Source organism: Anomaloglossus baeobatrachus, chromosome 5, assembly GCF_048569485.1.
Source record: "Anomaloglossus baeobatrachus isolate aAnoBae1 chromosome 5, aAnoBae1.hap1, whole genome shotgun sequence".
In the NCBI taxonomy this organism is placed as follows: Eukaryota; Metazoa; Chordata; class Amphibia; order Anura; family Aromobatidae; genus Anomaloglossus; species Anomaloglossus baeobatrachus.
This window is the reverse complement of record NC_134357.1, coordinates 548315247-548333578: the sequence shown is the minus strand read 5'-3', so window position 1 is coordinate 548333578 and position 18332 is coordinate 548315247. Positions and strand designations below refer to the sequence as shown.

Genomic DNA, 18332 nt, shown 5'->3' with positions numbered 1-18332 from the left:
CCAATTTGTTATTCTGTTGTATGTATTCTGTTTTAATAAAAAAGTATCTGATTTAAAAAAAAGAATATCTACCAGATTTTCTAATCCAGTCGATCACATGCCTCATGAGACATGCCAGATTATATCCTCTAATGTTTGGAAGTCTTATCCCCCCGCGCTCCACTGCCAGCATTAATTTTTTGGGGCTAATCCTTGGACTGTGTCCTCTCCACAGAAATTTAGAGAATGCCTTAGTTAATCTGTTCACATCTGTGTGTTTGAGAAGTAGTGGGAATGTCTGCATAGGATAGAGGAGTTTGGAGAAACTCATCATTTTTATTAGATGATTTCTTCCCAGAAGATTCATCGGTATGTCAGCCCAGCCCTTCAGTTCTCGTTCAATTTTCTCAATCAGAGGAGAGTAGTTCAACGAATACACCGACTTTGGATCCCTCCCCACCTGTACTCCCAGGTATCTTATTGTATGTTTAGCTATAGGGATGTCACATAAAATTCTATTTTCTACTGCCTCCCTTTTTACCTCCAAGAAGAGAATCTCACATTTGTTCTTATTAAGTCTAAACCCTGCCAATCTTCCAAACCGCTCAATTTGTTGCAAAACTCCATTCAATTGTAGTTTAGGTTTGCTCATAAACAAAATTATGTCGTCGGCAAATAAAGCTGAGTATACCGATTTCTCTGCTATTTTAATTCCATCAAACCACTTTCCTTTATTCAAACGTCTAGCCAGTGGTTCAATTGCTAAGCTAAATAATAGAGGTGACAACGGGCACCCTTGTCTGGTTCCCTTCATCAATGAAAATGTCTTTGAAAGAAATCCCGGGGTATTTACTCTTGCCTTGGGGTTCGTGTAGATGACCTGTACAAAATTCCTAAAAGCCCCTTGCAGTCCCATTCGATCTAGCACCAATTCCAGCCATGACCACCTCACATTGTCAAAAGCTTTCTCTGCATCTAAGGTGATCAAGGCTGGAGTCTAGCCCTTCCCCCCCATCTCTGTTTCCCTTTTTGCAGACATCAGCCCGGCCACTCTTATGAGAAGAAGAGAACTTAAAGGAATCACCATGGCACTAATCAAGGCAAAGATTAGATATAAATGGGGCTTTCCTTTCGCCCTGCTAATCACCCACAAGGGAACATCATATATAGTACACTCCTTGGAAGATGGAAAGAAAGCTCTTCATAGAGCAGGAATTGAACTGGATCCAGATGCCCCACTTCCACAAAGGCAGAGACCCCAAAGAGCCTGGCAGATACCCAGAGGCCACCGCAACCGCCATGCTGAACCCCAGGGACTATAAACACATGGACCCTACACTCTTCAGGTCCTATTAAGCGATAATGGTAGTATCTCTGTAAAGTTAAATATAGTACAGACTACAATATCGTATTTATGTGACTGAGTGAAAAACCCGGGGGAGCTGCCCAACTGGTGTAGATCAGTTATACCAAGTTTGTATTGCTTTTCTGCCACACTTCCATGAACATGGATCTTTACTATGTTTTATATCTTTGTTATTATGATTAGTGCTGAGCGGGCCCGGACTGTAAATGTCCGGATCCGCGCGGTTTCAGCACTATTTCCGGGCCCGACCTGGGAGCGGGATTCCGGCTGCACGATCCTGAACCGGCAATTAATAAAAATGAAAAAAAAAAACAATAAATAAATGAGCATTTCATACTTACCGAGGCTCTGTCATGGTGGCACACTGCTTCCGGGCCGCGCTTTCACTTCCTGTGCTGTGCACGCAATCACACAGCTTTCCGTGTTTTCCCCGCCCACCGGCCATCCTCTCATCTGTGATTGGTTCCTGGCTGACGCACCCCCAGCCTGTGACAGTCTCTGCCGTGCAGTCATCGCTTATCGCGGCTCAGTACTATGCTGCACTCAGAGAGGGCAGCCGTGCTCTGTGGCTGCTCACTGTGACATGTAGCAGTGCTGGATGTGTCTCCGCTGGATCTCGTGTGGATTACGCCAGACTTGGAGGGCTGTGTTGGGATAATAAAGTGGTGAAGGAGGAGGCTGCGTGTGTAATTTATTCCAAATAAAGGATTTCTCTGTCTTGTTTATTTACTGTCATTTACAGGTTTGTGATGCGGGTATCTCACAGACGCCTGTGCGATCACAAACCTGGGGTTTAGTAACAGCCGTGCGCTGTTATTAACCCCTGCTATTACCTTGATTGCCACCTCACCAGGGCAATCAAGATGAGCCGATATCGCACCGAAATGGCCACATCTAATAGATGCGGCTATACCGGGCGGCTGCGGGCTGAGGATATACCAGCCCCCAGCCGGCGTTATCATGGCTGGGGATGAAAATTGGGGGGGACCGCACGTGTTTTTTTTTAATTATTGAAATTTAAAAAAAACGCATGCGGTTTATCTTAGGCAGCAGTCACAGCGAGGGACTCCCACAAGTCTGACATCGCAGCATGGCCGCACACACTTCTGACAGGACCGTGCATGTGTTTCTAGGTACATGCACGCTCATGTTCAGAGAGCAGCAGGTTGTGCTGTGTGATTTCAGACCCGCATGAGTCTGACATTGCATCACCCACACACATCTGACAGGAGCGTGCATGTGTTTCTAGGTACATGCACGCTCATGTTCACACAGTGGCAGACTGTGCGGTGTGATGTCATGTCAGACCCACACAAATCTGACATTGCAGCACAGCCGCACACACTTCTGACAGAAACGTGCATGTGTTTCTAGGTACATGCATGCTCATGTTCAGACAGTGGCAGGCTGTGCCATGTGATGTCAGACCCGCACAAGTCTGACATTGCATCACCCGTACACGTCTGAGGGCTCTTGTACACTTGCGAACCACTTTCGATGCGACAGCATCGGAAGCGATATGCAAATGACCCTCTGCTGCGGGTGTCAGCCGAGGGTCATGCGACTGTGATGCGATCTTGCAATCGCATCACAGGAGCGGAGACGATAGAGGGAGCACTTTCTCCCCATCTCCTCCGCTGTCTGTCTCCGCGTGCACCGGTACGATTTTACACTGGTGCGATCCCATCGCATGACACACGACTCACGCTGGCAGTACAGCAGAGCCGAGTGTCACGCGAGTGTCCCTGCTAGAGGTCAGTGAGAGCGAACCTCTGCTGCGGGGGGGGGGAGGCGGCACTGAGGAGGGGCGGGGCTGGAGCTGCAGAGGAGTCAATGTCACAGCCCAGCCTGTCACAGCTGCTCAGTCAGTGTCTACACTCAGAGCTGGCAGCCGTGCTTTATGGCTGCTAGCTGTGACATGTAGCAGAGCCGGATGTGTCGCCATGGGACGTGTGGATTACGTCGAGCTGCAGGGTGTTGGGTGATAAAGTGGTGAACGAGGGCGTGTTTGTACTTTATTGTAAATAAAGGATTTTTCTCTGTGTGTGTTTATTTACATTCATTTGCAAGTTTGTGATGCGGGTATCTCACAGACGCCCGTGCAATCACAAACCTATTACCCCGACTGGCACCACATCACGCCTCCGGGACCCGGTAATGTACTGGTATAGCCGCATATAATACATGCGGCTATACCGGGTGGCTGCGGGCTGAAATACCAGCCCCCAGCCGGCATTACCATGGCTGGGGATGAAAATTAGGGGGGACCGCACATTGGGTTTTTAATTATTTATTTTATATATATATATATATATATATATATATATATATATATATATATATATATATATAAAAAACAGGAGTCACACTTGCGATGGAGACACGGCTTTTCCCGCCCACCGGCTGTCCTGCCGCCTGTGATTGGTTGCAGTTAGCTGACACGCTGACACTCAGGGTGGGGGCGTCTCTTGCTGCAACCAACACGCGCCAGTGGGCGGGGAAAACAATGAATATTAAATTGTCGGCTCCGGAAGGTAACAGCGTGACCTGGAAGGAGTGTGCCAATACATTTTGGCTACTATAGAAAAAGCATTTAAAATCACAGAAAATGTGTTCAAGGACCTTGTGTGAAGAAGTAAAAAGTCGAGGCTGAAGAAGCTTTATCTCCAAATGTCTACAAAGAAGGGAGGACTAGCAAGTCTGAATTTCCTTTTGAACTTTTGACTAATATGATTGTCTGTAAAATGAAGGTAGTCTCATGCTTCAATATGTAGTAGATGGTGAGATATGGAGCCTGACAAAGTTCAAAACATTGTTACTCTTTTGCTCATCAGTGTATATATATACAGCTCTGCTACATATATATATATATATATATATATATTATATTTTTCATACATACATATATATGTATATATATATATATATATATACATATATATATATATATATATATATATATATATATCTATATATAAAAAAATATATATATATATATATATATATATATATATAAACATTATTCACTAAATATACCTAACCCCATTTTGCAGTTCCTTACAGGTCATGTGATTGGGTACATGACCTGAAAGGCCCTGGAGCTAGTCCGGTGGAAGGTTCTTCAGCTGCTCCCTCAGGACGTGCAGCCTTTGTGTGGGTCTCAGTAACTTTCTCTACTGCTCTGCACCAATCACATAGATCAGTGTGGGGCAGGAGGAGTGAGAACAGTTCTCTGGGATTGGAAAAGGACACTGTCTCCGAATTCTCCATCTCTACAGGACAGTGCCTCCCGACTGTAAGAAGAACTCACTTATTAGTAATTTTTTTCTTGTTAAAAGTGCCTCATATAGTCCAAAAAATGTAAAGTTCTAAAGTAATTTCAATTTATCAGTCAACTATACAACGGTCTATTAAATATAGTTTTTATACAATGCCAATAAAATATATAATTTCTAGCTGTGTAAGTTATTTTTGATGGTTAACATAATATGATTTTCGAATAATTCAGACTTCAAAATCTAGGTAGGAGTATGGCTTCTCCCCGGTGTGAAATCTTTGATGTATAATAAGATGTGATTTCTGATTAAAACATTTCCCACACTCTGAACATGAAAAAGGTTTCTCTACTCTGTGAATTGTCTGATGTTTAACAAGATGTGATTTCTGATTAAAATATTTCCCACATTCTGAACATGAAAATGGCTTCTCTACTCTGTGAGTTGTCTGATGTTTAACAAGAGGTAATTTATGTGCAAAACATTTCCCACATTCTGTACATGAAAAATTCTTCTCCCTTGTGTGCGTTGTCTGATGTTTACCCAGATTTGATTTATGTGCAAAACATTTCCCACAGTCTACACATGAAAAAGGCTTCTCCCCTGTGTGAGTCTTTTGATGACTAACAAGATATGATTTCATTACAAAACATTTCCCACATTCTGAACATGAAAATGGCTTTTCCCCTGTATGAATTGTCTGGTGTTTAACAAGACTTGACTTAACACCATAACATTTCCCACATTCTGCACATGAAAAAGGCTTTTCCCCTGTGTGAAATATCTGGTGTCTAAGAAGACTTGACTTATCACCATAACATTTCCCACATTCTGGACATGAAAAAGGCTTTTCCCCTGTGTGACTTCTCTGATGAGTAACAAAACGAGATTTCTTGTTAAAATGTTTCCCACATTCTGCACATGAAAAACGCTTTTTTCCTGTGTGAACACTCTGGTGTGTAATAAGAACTGATTTCTGGCTAAAACATTTCCCACATTCTGAACATGAATATGGCTTCTCCCCTGTGTGATTTCTCTGGTGTTTAACAAGAACTGATTTCTGTGCAAAACATTTCCTACATTCTGAACAGGAATACGGCTTCTCCCCAGTGTGTTTTCTTTTGTGTATAATAAGATATGATTTCTGCACAAAACATTTCCCACATTCTGAACATGAAAAAGGCTTCTCCCCTGTGTGACTTCGCTGGTGTGAAACAAGATGTGATTTCTGTACAAAACATTTCCCACATTCTGAACATGAATGTGGCTTCTCCCCATTATGAATTCTCTCATGCCTAAGAAGAGCTGATTTCTGGTTAAAGTATCTCCCACACTTCATACAACAAAATATTTTCTCCACTGTGGGAGTTTTTTGATGTTTAACAAAAGATGTTTTAAGTACAAAACTATTTCCATATTCTGAATGTGAGACTGATGTCTTTGCTTTAAGAGCAGTTCGTTTTTTAATGCTTCGTTTCTTACATCTATTTTTCTTAGTAGTCTGTAATGAATCAGAAGATAGGACCCGTTTCATAGGATCAGACTCAGTTAATATATCTTTGCTGTAAAGAGATGATGGGATATCTGGAGCAATGTCATTCACTTTATTGGTATCCTGTGTGATCTCAAAGTCATCGAATTCATAAATTGAAGATGTGAGTTGTCCTTCTGATCTCCTGTCACCGTCATCTGCCAAGAATAAAAACAATCATTTTTTAACAAAATATCCTTGAAATGTATATTTTTGAACATTTCTACTTAAAATGTCCATAGAAATGGAAAGTTATGTAGCAAAATTAAAATTGTTCACTAAGACAATAACAGTTCAGTCTAATAGAAAACTTCATAGGATGAACCAGCAGAGTGTGGAATTCAACACTTTGTTCATTCCGCCTCCAAAATATTGGAATAAGAAGCCACAAAAAGCCACAAAGTATTACCAATAAAAAAAATAAAAACTTTCACTCATCTTGTAAAAACAAGCCCCCACTCAGGTCTATCATCTCTCAATGGAAAATCAGAGCGTTTCTACATTATTAATTGCTCAGAGACTTTTAAAAAGCAACATGGTTTCCATAAACCAACATAGCAAAACGCGCTCTACCAAAGTTAAATCTCTCACTCATTTCTGAGCCTTGCATTTTGCCCAAACCACATTTTTAAAGCCAATATTTTTTACTAACATTTTACAACAACATGTATATACACATAAAAAGAAAAAATCGTTGTCAGGTAAGTAGCGATGTTGTTCCTCGTTCCTGCGGCATCACACATCGCTATGTGTGACACCTCAGGAGCGACGAACATCTCCTTACCTTTGTCCCGCCAGCAATGAGGAAGGAAGGAGGTGGAACACAACACATGGGAAAGAGTGGGCACAACTACACCAAACATGTACTGGAAAATCCAGAATAATGGAATGAAGCAAGAGGAGTCCCTTGCTTCATCAAAGAGAGCCAATACAATACCAGATGAGTAAATAATGAGAGAGGAAGTGTGGGTGCGCCTCTCATTATTTACTCATCTGGTATTGTATTGGCTCTCTTTGATCTGTACCATATTCATGTTAGTCCTACATTTTGTGACTATGTATTGCTGTATACTGTTCTCTGGTACTGTTATATTTGAGCCTATGTGATTTTTTCCATCTGCATTATTCCATGAGGTTTCAGTGGTGATGTGCTAAACTGTTCATGGGTGGATCACCCTTTGATCTTTCCCAGTTTTAAGTGTTCTTAATAATATTTCTCTGTGTTATTAATAAACTTTTTCACACTTTTTGCATACAACAAGGGACTCCTCTTGCTTCATTCCATTATTCTGGATTTTCCAGTACATGTTTGGTGTAGTTGTGCCCACTCTTTCCCATGTGTTGTGTTCTATGTTCTATTTATGGGTTGGAGCACACTTCCATAATTTATTTATTCAAGGTGGTGCCGTCCCCATTTGTTTCTTGAAGGAAGGAGGTGGGCGGGATGTTCGGCCCGCTCATCTCCGCCCCTCCGCTTCTATTGGACGGCCGCTTAGTGACGCCACAGTGACGTCGCTATGACGCCAAACGCACCTCCCCCTTGATTGTTCGGCGGTCACAGCGACGTCGGTGACAAGGTATGTGCGTGTGACACTGCCGTAGCGTTAATGTTCGCTACGGCAGCGATCACCAAATATCGCACGGACGACGGGGGTGGGTGCTATCGCGCTCAACATCGCTAGCAAACGCTAGTGATGTTGCAGCGTGTAAAACGGCCTATAGTCGATGCTGTGCACAATAGTGATGTGTCGATCGCGAATGATCTGACACAAAGATCCGGCTCCCTGCTGTGACCGACAGGAGCCGGATCCCCATTGAGATCCACTAAAATCTCTAAACAGCTCTTATCGCCGCTTAAACCTTGCCCACCCGCAGCCAAGGCGGGCTTTGCACGCTGCGACATCGGTAACAATGTGTTACCGATGCTGCAGCAATAGTCCCGCCCTCGTCGCACGTGCAATATCTAGTGAAAGCTGCCGTAGCGATTTTTATCGCTACGGCAGTTTCACACGCTCATACCTGCCGTGCGACGTCCCTCTGGCCGGCGACCCGCCTCCTTCCTAAGGGGGCGGGTCGTGTGGCGTCACAGCGACGTCACACGGCAGGCGGCCAATTGAAGTGGAGGGGCGGAGATGAGCAGGATGTAAACATCCCGCCCACCTCCGTCCTTCTCATTGCAGCCGACGGCAGGTAAGGTGAAGTTCCTCGCTCCTGCGGCTTCACACACAGCGATGTGTGCTGCCGCAGGAGCGAGGAACAACATCGCACCTGTCGCTGCACCGGCATTATGGAAATGTCGGAGGCTGCAGCGATGATACGATAACGACGCTTTTGCGCTCGTTCATCGTATCATCTAGGATTTACACACTACGACATCGCAAGTGACGCCGGATGTGCGTCACTTTCGATTTGACCCCACCGACATCGCACCTGCGATGTCGTACTGTGCAAAGCCGCCCTTAATCACGCCCACTCAACAATCTAATTGGTCCCTTGTAAGTGGGCGGGGTTTCAGCGGCGTTACTATAATCTGTAATATGTGTTCATTTGGGGTGAACACATATTTAATAAGGAACCAAGACCGATCCAAATGAGTCAGCTCTTTTTGGTGAGCGGAGCCATAGGAACCGGATCACCAAAAAGAGCCAGACTGCCCATCACTAGTGCACAACCTCATACTGGAGAATCGAATTTCAGCTAAAGAAATAGCAGACATCATGGGGATTTCCCTTGAACGTGTTTGTGTCATTATCCATGAACATTTGGACATGAGCAAAGTGAGTCCCCAAATGTTTGACAATAGATCAGAGAAGCATGCAAGTGAAAACTTCCCAGTCCATTTGTCAGCGTTTCCGGACTGATCTTCCTAGATCAACTGGTCACTATGGATGAGAATTGGATTTATTTGTTTGACCCTGAAAACAAGGAGCCATCAAAAGAGTGGAGGAACACTGGTTCTCCTCATCCAAACAAGTTCAGGGTGCAAAAATCAGCCACTAAGGCGATGGCGTCTGTGTTCTGGAATAAGGAGGGCATGCTGCTAGAGGACTACCTTCAAAAGGGTTCAACTATCTATGCAAGATATGACATTGAACTTTTGGACCAACTGAAGGCAGCTCTGAAGGCCAAAAGGCTCAGCAAGCTGTCCAAAGGAATCTTGTTCCTGGAAGATAACGCTTCCATTCACACTGCACAAGCGACCATGGCAAAACTGGCAGAGCTGGGCTTCCAGCTGGTTGACTACCCACCATATTCACCAGATCTAGTTCCCTCCGACTATCATCTGTTTCCAAACCTGAAGAAACACCTCAAGGGTATCAAATTTCACACCATTTCTGATGCCATGGCTGCTATGGATGCCTGGCTTCAGGCACAACCGACATCTTTCTTTTTGCTAAGCTTACAGAACTTGGAATACCGATGTAAGAAGTGTGTTGATATCAGTGGAGAGTATGTGAAATAAATGTAAAATTTCATCATTCAATCTCGTTTCTTTCTGTGTAAAGCAAAAGACTTATCAGCAGCCCCTTGTAATGTATATTAGAGTCATCAATCACACACAGCTTAAAGGTATATCATGGAATTGGTGTGATATTTTTTGTGTAGTTTACAGAAAGTCACACTTGGCTCTCACTGCACATTTAATGTTGTAGATCAGAAATGCAGAGTTTGACCAGAAAGACTGGACCTGGTGTTGTAGGGATCATATCAGCACGTTCAGCAGCACAAAACAGAGAAAAGGTAGATTCATCCAATAAGATATCAGGATTCTAGGAAAGAAACAGCATAATCACCCTCCGCTTTCCCTTAGAAGCCCTTCATAATATTTGTCATCAAGTGATTTGCTAACTTGTCAGCACATTCTACGTATGCGGTCCTTTGCCTTTGAAGCTTACAGATCTGGGGCATGTAAGGGTCAGCATTTTCTAATTCCAGCCAGTAGATGGATCCTCCAGATTGTAAGCTCTTCAGAAGAAGGTCTTAAGTGCCCAAAGAATTTTGAACAATTCCAGGTGAAAGAGAATGTTGTGGTCTAGCAGCAAAATGGTGATCTGGCCAGACTAAACCACAGGTAAAGTAGCCACAGACGGAGACCGAGAAGAATCTGTGACTTCTCTGCATTTAGTGGTCACTACTCACCTGGGTAGCCATACGTTGGAATCTCCTCTTTACACCGCTCATCACCCCTCACATATGTCTCTGTAGTATTAATGTTGGTCAGATCTTCAGCCTGAAACAAATATTGTGAAAAGTCACAGACAGATGGAGAAGTCACATATATGATCAGCTCTAACCCTGCCATCTCCTCTGCTCTCATTACACAAGTATAAAACATTTAATACTGGAGGATAAAACAAGACTGAGCGCAAGACTTTCACAGCCGTCTACACATCATAGGGAGATTTCATGGCACCTTCTCTCCATCTACCTGATGATCCTGAGGAACATCGGGATCTTCTTGTTTACAGTCCTGTGGGAGAAGAGGACGGGGACATCTCTCTGGTGTTGTCCTCTTACTGGATAGACCTGGAGGAGACACATACAGGGACTGAATTCACTCCTTACATACAGATAATTATAGGCCGTGTGTATTTAGTCCTGTCTATTACCTGGTGATGTGAGGGGCTGGGAAACCTCCATCATGACGTCCTTGTATAGATCTTTGTGTCCTTCTAAATACTCCCACTCCTCCATGGAGAAATAGACGGTGACGTCCTGACACCTTATAGGAACCTGATAAATAAAATGAAACTGTCATCCCCTGATCCCGTCATAGAGTTACTGTATAATATCCCAGCATTCCCAGCAGTGTCACCTCTCCAGTCAGCAGCTCAATCATTTTGTAGGTGAATTCTAGGATCTTCTGGTCATTGATGTCCTCATGTATCAAGGGGTGGGGTGGAGGCTCTGTAGTTTGGCTCAGGGGTCTTACCCATCCCTCAGACACAGGGGCCAGACAGCGCTCACTAGAGGTCTTCTTCACTACTGTGTAATTCTGGTTATGGAGAGACACAGTAAGAAATCTCACTACAGACATTTCCGGAGTCCTCACCTCTCCAGTTCTGTCCATCTGTTATTCCCATAGATAACAATGATGTAATGTAACATCATCAGAATCTCTCACCTCTCCAGTAAGTCGGAAGAGGATCTCTAGGGTGAGGTGTAATATCCTCTCCGCCAGCTTGTCCCTTTCTCTATCCATCTTTGACAGGTCAATCAGGAAAATTCTTTTATATAGAAGATCTCCACTGAGAGGATCCAATATTATAAGTACCTTAATGAGAAGATGACGATGTAACATCATAAAGAATCCAATGTAATAATACAATTATTGGAGATAATAAAGGAAACATATCAGGAGATATAACGTGTAATTACTGTATTCTCTCATCTTTTACGGACTGGAACCTAAGTTGAGTTGCCGATTAAGACATCTCCTCCATTCTACCAATCATTAGATATCTTGGCCACTACTTCGGCCACGGATTGGCTGTAGGGATCAAAGGTTGTTTGGGACAAACCAGGAAATACAGAGACTGGCGGGGACCCAAGCAGCGGTGGTGTTTTTATTATGTTAAATCATTCCGTTTGTTACCTTTTAAGTCTCCCATACACAAGACACTAAAGTTTGGTGAAATCTCTACTTTCAGGGTTAATTGTTCGACTATATAACATACTAGCTGTAGTACCCGGGCGTTGTTTGGGATAGTAACTGTCTCTCTGTCTGTGTCTGTCTATGTCTTTTTCTGTCTATCTCTGTGTACCTATGTGTCTGTGTCTCTCTGTCTGTCTCTTTCCCTGTCTGTCTGTCTCGATCCATGTCTGTATCTATCTCTCTGTTTGTCTGTGTCTCAGTCTCTTCTGTCTCTATCTCTGTCTCTCTCTATCTTTCCCTGTCTGTCTCTTTACCCGTTTATCTTTCCCATCTGTCTTTGTCTCTTTCCCTGTCTCTTTCCTTGTCTGTCTCTTTTCCTGTTTTTGTCTCTTTCCCTGTCTCTTTCCTTGTCTCTGTCCCAGTCTGTCTCTTTACCTGTCTGCCTCTTACTCTGTCTGTGCCTATGTCTGTCTGTCTCTTTCTGCCTCTCTCTATCCGTCTCCCAACCGACATCATATTACCTCACATTTAAGCTTCTTATACTATGAATGTCTTTTGTTCCTATAGCAAGCAATCACAGCTGCTATTAATAGCCTTTAGCTCGCAGCTCAATTGACTTTAATGGAGGCAGTTTTTTTGGAGAGTAACTGTAAAGCGCGGGGTTACATTTTTCCAGTCAAAACATAGTCTATGGCGTTCCCTGAGTCACATGGGCATCTGTGCAAAATTTTATGATTGTGAATGCGATGATGCGGATTCCTTTAGCAGACATACACACACACAAACATACACCTTTATATATTATATGTGAGGGCCTCAAGACAGATGATGTAAGAGTATATGATTTGGCATGCTGAAATTCAGAAGCTGATCTATTTTTTCTGCCTAAACATAATCCTAGATTCTGTCAACTACTGTCTCACAGAAACCATAGGAAATCCAGGCCAAGTAGAGCGGTTGTATGCACCGACAGTCGGGTGAGATAGATGTCAGAAGAATGATTGTTCAGCCAACAGTTATCTCATGATGAGTGAGAGATAGAGTATAGTGGGAACATTATACTGTGTGGGGGCAGAAAGGGGCCGAGGCCGAGAACCGAAGGCAGGAAAGGGGCCAAGGACCAAGAGGAGGAAAGGGACAGAGGGCATGAAAGGGGCCGAGGACTGAGGGCAGAAAGGGGCCGAGGACTGAGGGCAGAAAGGGGCGGGGACAGAGGGCAGGAAAGGGGCCGAGGCCGAGAACCGAAGGCAGGAAAGGGGCCAAGGACCGAGAGGAGGAAAGGGACAGAGGGCATGAAAGGGGCCGAGGACTGAGGGCAGAAAGGGGCCGAGGACTGAGGGCAGAAAGGGGCGGGGACAGAGGGCAGGAAAGGGGCCGAGGCCGAGAACCGAAGGCAGGAAAGGGGCCAAGGACCGAGAGGAGGAAAGGGACAGAGGGCATGAAAGGGGCCGAGGACTGAGGGCAGAAAGGGGCCGAGGACTGAGGGCAGAAAGGGGCCGAGGACTGAGGGCCGGAAAGGGGCCGAGGACCGAGGGCAGGAAAGGGGCCGAGGACTGAGGGCAGAAAGGGGCCGAGGAGTGAGGGCAGAAAGGGGCCGAGGACTGAGGGCAGAAAGGGGCTGAGGACTGAGGGCAGAAAGGGGCTGAGGACTTCCAGCCTCTCGTAGTTGGGGCATCTGTATCTATCAGAAGAAAACGAACAAAAACCTCACGATTCATAGAAATCAGCGAGAGAAAAACCCCAAGAAAGTCTGAAGGGGTTAATGAGAGCTGAAGGGGTTAATGCCCCCTGCCCCAGTAATGGGGAATCTCCACATACCTCCTCCTGCAGAGCCGCACACTAGATATATGGCTGCTCTGTGCTTCCAGGACCTGTGATGATGTCACATGGAGGGGAGGAGTCAGGGTCACATGATCAGCTCCTCAGTGTATGCAGGACTCTGCTGTGCTGGGTGTCATGGTGCTGGATGAGGGGAAGTTTATGTGTGTCAGGAGGGGTTTACAGTGTGGATGGAGCAGAGCCGTGTGTACGACATGTACGGAGCGGAGCCGTGTGTGTACGAGGTGTACGGAGCGGAGCTGTGTGTGTATGAGGTGTACGGAGCAGAGCTCTGTGTGTATGTGATGCCCTGGACTAGTCAGGTCATCCCAGGTAGTCCCATACACACCCCCCTCCCTAAAAAGGTGACAGCAGCCAAACTACAAAACTTTGTCACCACCTTCCAGATTTGATATCCACACCAGGGGGGGCGGAGCCAGGCGGTTGGCTCTACCCACCGAGGAATTCACAGGCCTGGAGGTGGGAAAAACACAAGTTCTAGAGGAGAGAGTAGATGAGTTTTGACCGTGAAGGAGTGAGGTCGAGTTCAAGGGCAGACCTGTGACCAGGCCTGTCAGAGTCTACTCAGGTGTCTGGGTCGGAGCCCAGTCACCTCTGGCAAGGAGGCAGACGGTGGTGGCCACCTGCAGGAGCTGGGAATACAGCCGGTAGAACCGTAGGGACCGGGATCGGGCGGTGGTCCGCCGGTACCGAACCGGGGAACCGTTTGGAAACCGGAGCACCAGGAGGGGTACTCAAACCCAGTACGAAGCCCTGAACCGACAGGGCCGAGTCAAATCAACTGATTGAGGACTGGACTTAAGGACCTTTCCCACACAAGACCCGTTAGAAGACAACAGCCCAACCATACAGGGTAGAGCCACCGCCAAGGCATAGAGACCCAAAGGGCCAGCGTCTGCGGACAAACAGGGCTCTTCCGACACCCAGCAAGCCGGGGAGCGGACTACCTACCGTTGCTTAGGCATAGGAGTCAAACATTCACACAAAGAGGTGCAGGAGAAAGGCAGAAACCACCAACCTGTTAAGGGAGAAGCTGCAGCCGGCTGCGGGCCTTGTTCATCATCCCGTTTGGTTTACCAGAGACTCCAGTGTATTGTGTCATAGTGAGTACACCAGTGCCTTCGGGCCGTGCACGGCACCAGCACCCAGCACGCACCCGTCCCCACGCCTCAGCACCTTCCTCGGGCCTCCGGGACCATCACTCCCCTACCCACGGAGGGGGTCAACACCAAGCTGCGCAACACCGTCCCCGGGAGGCCTAGTCAACGGCAGCGGTGGTTTCCATCCATTCACCACAACCCATGGGTGGCGTCACGAACTAACATCCCTTACAAACCGCCACGGCCCCGGCCGTGGAACTCCCCACCGAAGTCCCTGCGTGTAACGCCAACCCACTTGCAGGGCGTCGTGACCCCCAGGTCCGTGAGGAGCTCGAGCCACCTACCGTACGAGCACGGATCCGAGCGGCTCGGCGGCCGCAGCCAAGCCTGCGGGGCGGTACATGTACGAGGTGTACGGAGCAGAGCCGTGTGTGTACGAGGTGTACGGAGCGGAGCCGTGTGTGGACGAGGTGTACGGAGCGGAGCCGTGTGTGGACGAGGTGTACGGAGCGGAGCCGTGTGTGGACTAGGTGTACGGAGCGGAGCCGTGTTTGTACAGACAATATATTTTATGGACACATTGGAAAATCATGATATGATGTGATTATAAGTGATAAATGTCTCCATCCCATAATTCTGATATGAGACATCAGCTGTGTTCACTGTAAACTGTAAAATTATGATAATTAGTGATTACACTCCGCTGTCCAGGTGTCCTGGTGCTGGATGATTTCCCCTTGATGAGGATTTGAGGAGTTTTTGATGTAGATTTTCTCCTGAGGTAAATTTGGTGACTTGTTTTATTACATTTGTTTTGCATTTTTATCTTGTTTTTATCCTGCGATATTCATCTCCTTATAAACTGTAATTTCATAAATTCATGGGGTTTCTCATAAAGAGAGTAGACAGACATTACATTATGGGATTACAGCTGATTCTTATTGTGAGGTAAAGTATTTTATTGCCTGTTTTAAAAAATGTTTTACTTCCATGTAAGAATCTTTTGTGATCTCGTGCTGTAATATTTGCGTAAATCAGTTTTTATTAATGTGAGGATTATGATGAGGAATATGACATTCATATGTCAGTCAGCTGTCACTGTTCCTTTACTCACCCCCTGCCCTGCAGCAAGGAATTCACCAGACCTGGTCGCCAAATGGCCAGGTGACAAATCCAATCAAGTCTAAGGAAGCCAGAGCAGCTTCCCTGCTGTCAAGAGTATTCAGCCAGGGGTATGCGCGGCCATGTACAAGTTTTACCACCAGCTTCAAACAAGAATCCTAGACTTTGAGGCTCCTGTGTAAGAGCTACAATATTAGGGAGAACTTCGCTCTCACATATAGGGCAGGTATATTTCCGGCTTCACAACGACGAGCCACATATTATACATATTTTCTATTAATAGTGCGACATGCGGATCAGCTCAAAATTAATAACTCTCCAAGGCAAGCCCACAGACCTATCATGTTTCATAACTATGGACAGATCAAATCATAACTAGGAAAATTATGGTCATATCTTCCGCATGAGATGCTTAAAGGTAGAGATATGGAAAAACTGGCATTTCATAACTTTCTGGAAACTAAAAACGCAATCCATATCCAGCCCAGTGTTAGGTCACAATGTGGGATGGTACATGGGAGATACGTAGGTTCATAAATATGAAAGCGGATATTTTGTGAGTATTCTTCTTTGAGAGGTCACGTGTGGTACATGTGTGGGTATTCCCAAAAAAACTTGTGGCTCCACAGTGCCTCCCCTGTGCAAGCTAGCAACAAGCCTAATCATAAAGGAACAAGGTAACTGATCCATCTGTGTATCTGGTTGCAACCATAACTAATCTTGGACTGTTGCTTTTATCTCGATCCTTGAACTCCATGTCCGTGAGCTTGGTTTAACATTACACGCTACCTGGGTTGGTTTCTGGCCCGATATAGTCCTTTTAACAGACCAGGCCTATATCTAATGAGGAACTGGTGGTAGAGTACTGTGCTGAACCAGCAGAATCCTGTTTCACTAGGGCTAGAGGAACGGGTCTGGCAACCGGTCGGGGTTTTGAGAAAGCTAGGTGTTGCGGCAGAGGTTGCGTGGCCTGCTCGGTCTCCCTTCCTGTGCACGCAGGAACAGGAGGTGTCAGTGTTGCATTGCGCCAAGCGTACCTTACGTACCCCTTGGTGGCATGGAATGTCGCGTTTGCGGAAGTGACGAGGTCATATTGCATGGCCCCAATGTATTAGAGACAACAGGGTGGGGCTACGAGGTACGGTTTTGTCACAGATTGACAGGTCCATGACCAAGTGGGGGGATCTTGAGTGACGCCCCCGACCCGGTTCATGACATATTAGTGGCAGCGGTGGGATGGAGATAATAGGATCTGTGAATGTGAGACTACTTATTTCCAGACACTAAAGACTGCCAGTAGCAGCTGTAATTGTTGGGATCTTGAGACCAGCTCAACACTAGAGTGTCAGAGTGCAGATACTGTAAGGTGTGTGGGTGCATCAGGTTGCAGCTCTGTGTGAGTGACCAAAGACTGCAAGAATGGCTGAGGGCACCAGAAGCAAAGTTAAAGAGCTGGCCAATGCTATGGATGGCGTAGAAGAGGTGGAGGATGGCGCACCACCTGTTGATGTTGTATACAGTGAGAAGCCCAGCCAAGGGTCCTCCAAGATGCCATTCATCAGCTCTGCAGTGAACAGCGCACCACCTGACTTTGCAGCAAGCCTACCACCCCCTAGCTCTGCAGTGGACAGCTTACCACCTACCCATCCCCCCAGCCAGGCAGGCTCAGACACTCTCCTTCAAGCTGCTCTTGCCTGTCTCTATGCTGGAGACAAGGAAACCTACAAGATCCTCATGGATCTTGACGTTTGGGTTACAAGCTTGCATATTTTGGCCAAATGGGAAAAAAACGTCCAAACCCTACTTCACTATAATTGCTTTTAATCTCAAACAAAATTTTTTTTTTCTATCTGAATGTGGTAGCCGCCGGCCGGGGCTCCACAACTTTTTAGAGGAATATTTTTCTCAAGTTTATGTATTGTTGTTTAGGTGTATTTATGTGCCCTCTTGTTTATCATTATCGCAAGTATTTTTACTAGCATAAGGATAGAAAACAATAATTATCATTAACCCTTAATTCAGTGCTGATTATTGATAGGAATTATTTCTAAGTTTTTTATATCATTTTCTATTGCACAAATTTCAGCAGGATGCAGCCAGGCCCTTTGGGGTGTCTGTCCTTTGTGTGAATGCACTTATATAGTGCTCGACAGCCAGCCTGATTTAATAGTATGGGTGTCATCAATAGACTGTAAGCCATACACTGTGCATTGCACGTACCTGTGTGACTGGCGACTTATGTAAAAACCTCATTAGTGTGCATGTTTAATACCATTAACCAATCACTCCATAAGTTGGTAGACTGTGAGTGGTTGTCTCATCCGTATTCTGCACCTGTTACCCCCACCTTTATCATAGGGGGCCGGCTGCATCCTACGAGTGCATTTCCCATTTTGACCTGTGTTGGTTGGTGGTTTTGTTTCTGGTGAGTTTTCTTATTTTTTTTCTGAATTTATGTCTTTTTCAGTGAATTAACTTTATATATAAATATATATGTCCCCTTCCTGGTATCTATTCCTATCCT

General features: G+C 45.5%; 1 protein-coding gene across 1 annotated transcript in view; it reads right to left on the bottom strand.

The window, feature by feature from the left end:
* The window catches only part of LOC142312961 (uncharacterized), a 142550-nt gene that overhangs the window by 88376 nt on the left and 35842 nt on the right, over nucleotides 1–18332 (bottom strand). The window contains exons 9-14 of the mRNA XM_075351949.1: nucleotides 11277–11426; nucleotides 10968–11147; nucleotides 10762–10885; nucleotides 10581–10678; nucleotides 10292–10382; nucleotides 4856–6309 (exon numbers count right to left, since the gene is read on the bottom strand). Of these exons, the coding sequence (XP_075208064.1) occupies nucleotides 4856–6309; nucleotides 10292–10382; nucleotides 10581–10678; nucleotides 10762–10885; nucleotides 10968–11147; nucleotides 11277–11426 (2097 nt within the window). The remainder of the gene's footprint in view (nucleotides 1–4855; nucleotides 6310–10291; nucleotides 10383–10580; nucleotides 10679–10761; nucleotides 10886–10967; nucleotides 11148–11276; nucleotides 11427–18332) is intronic.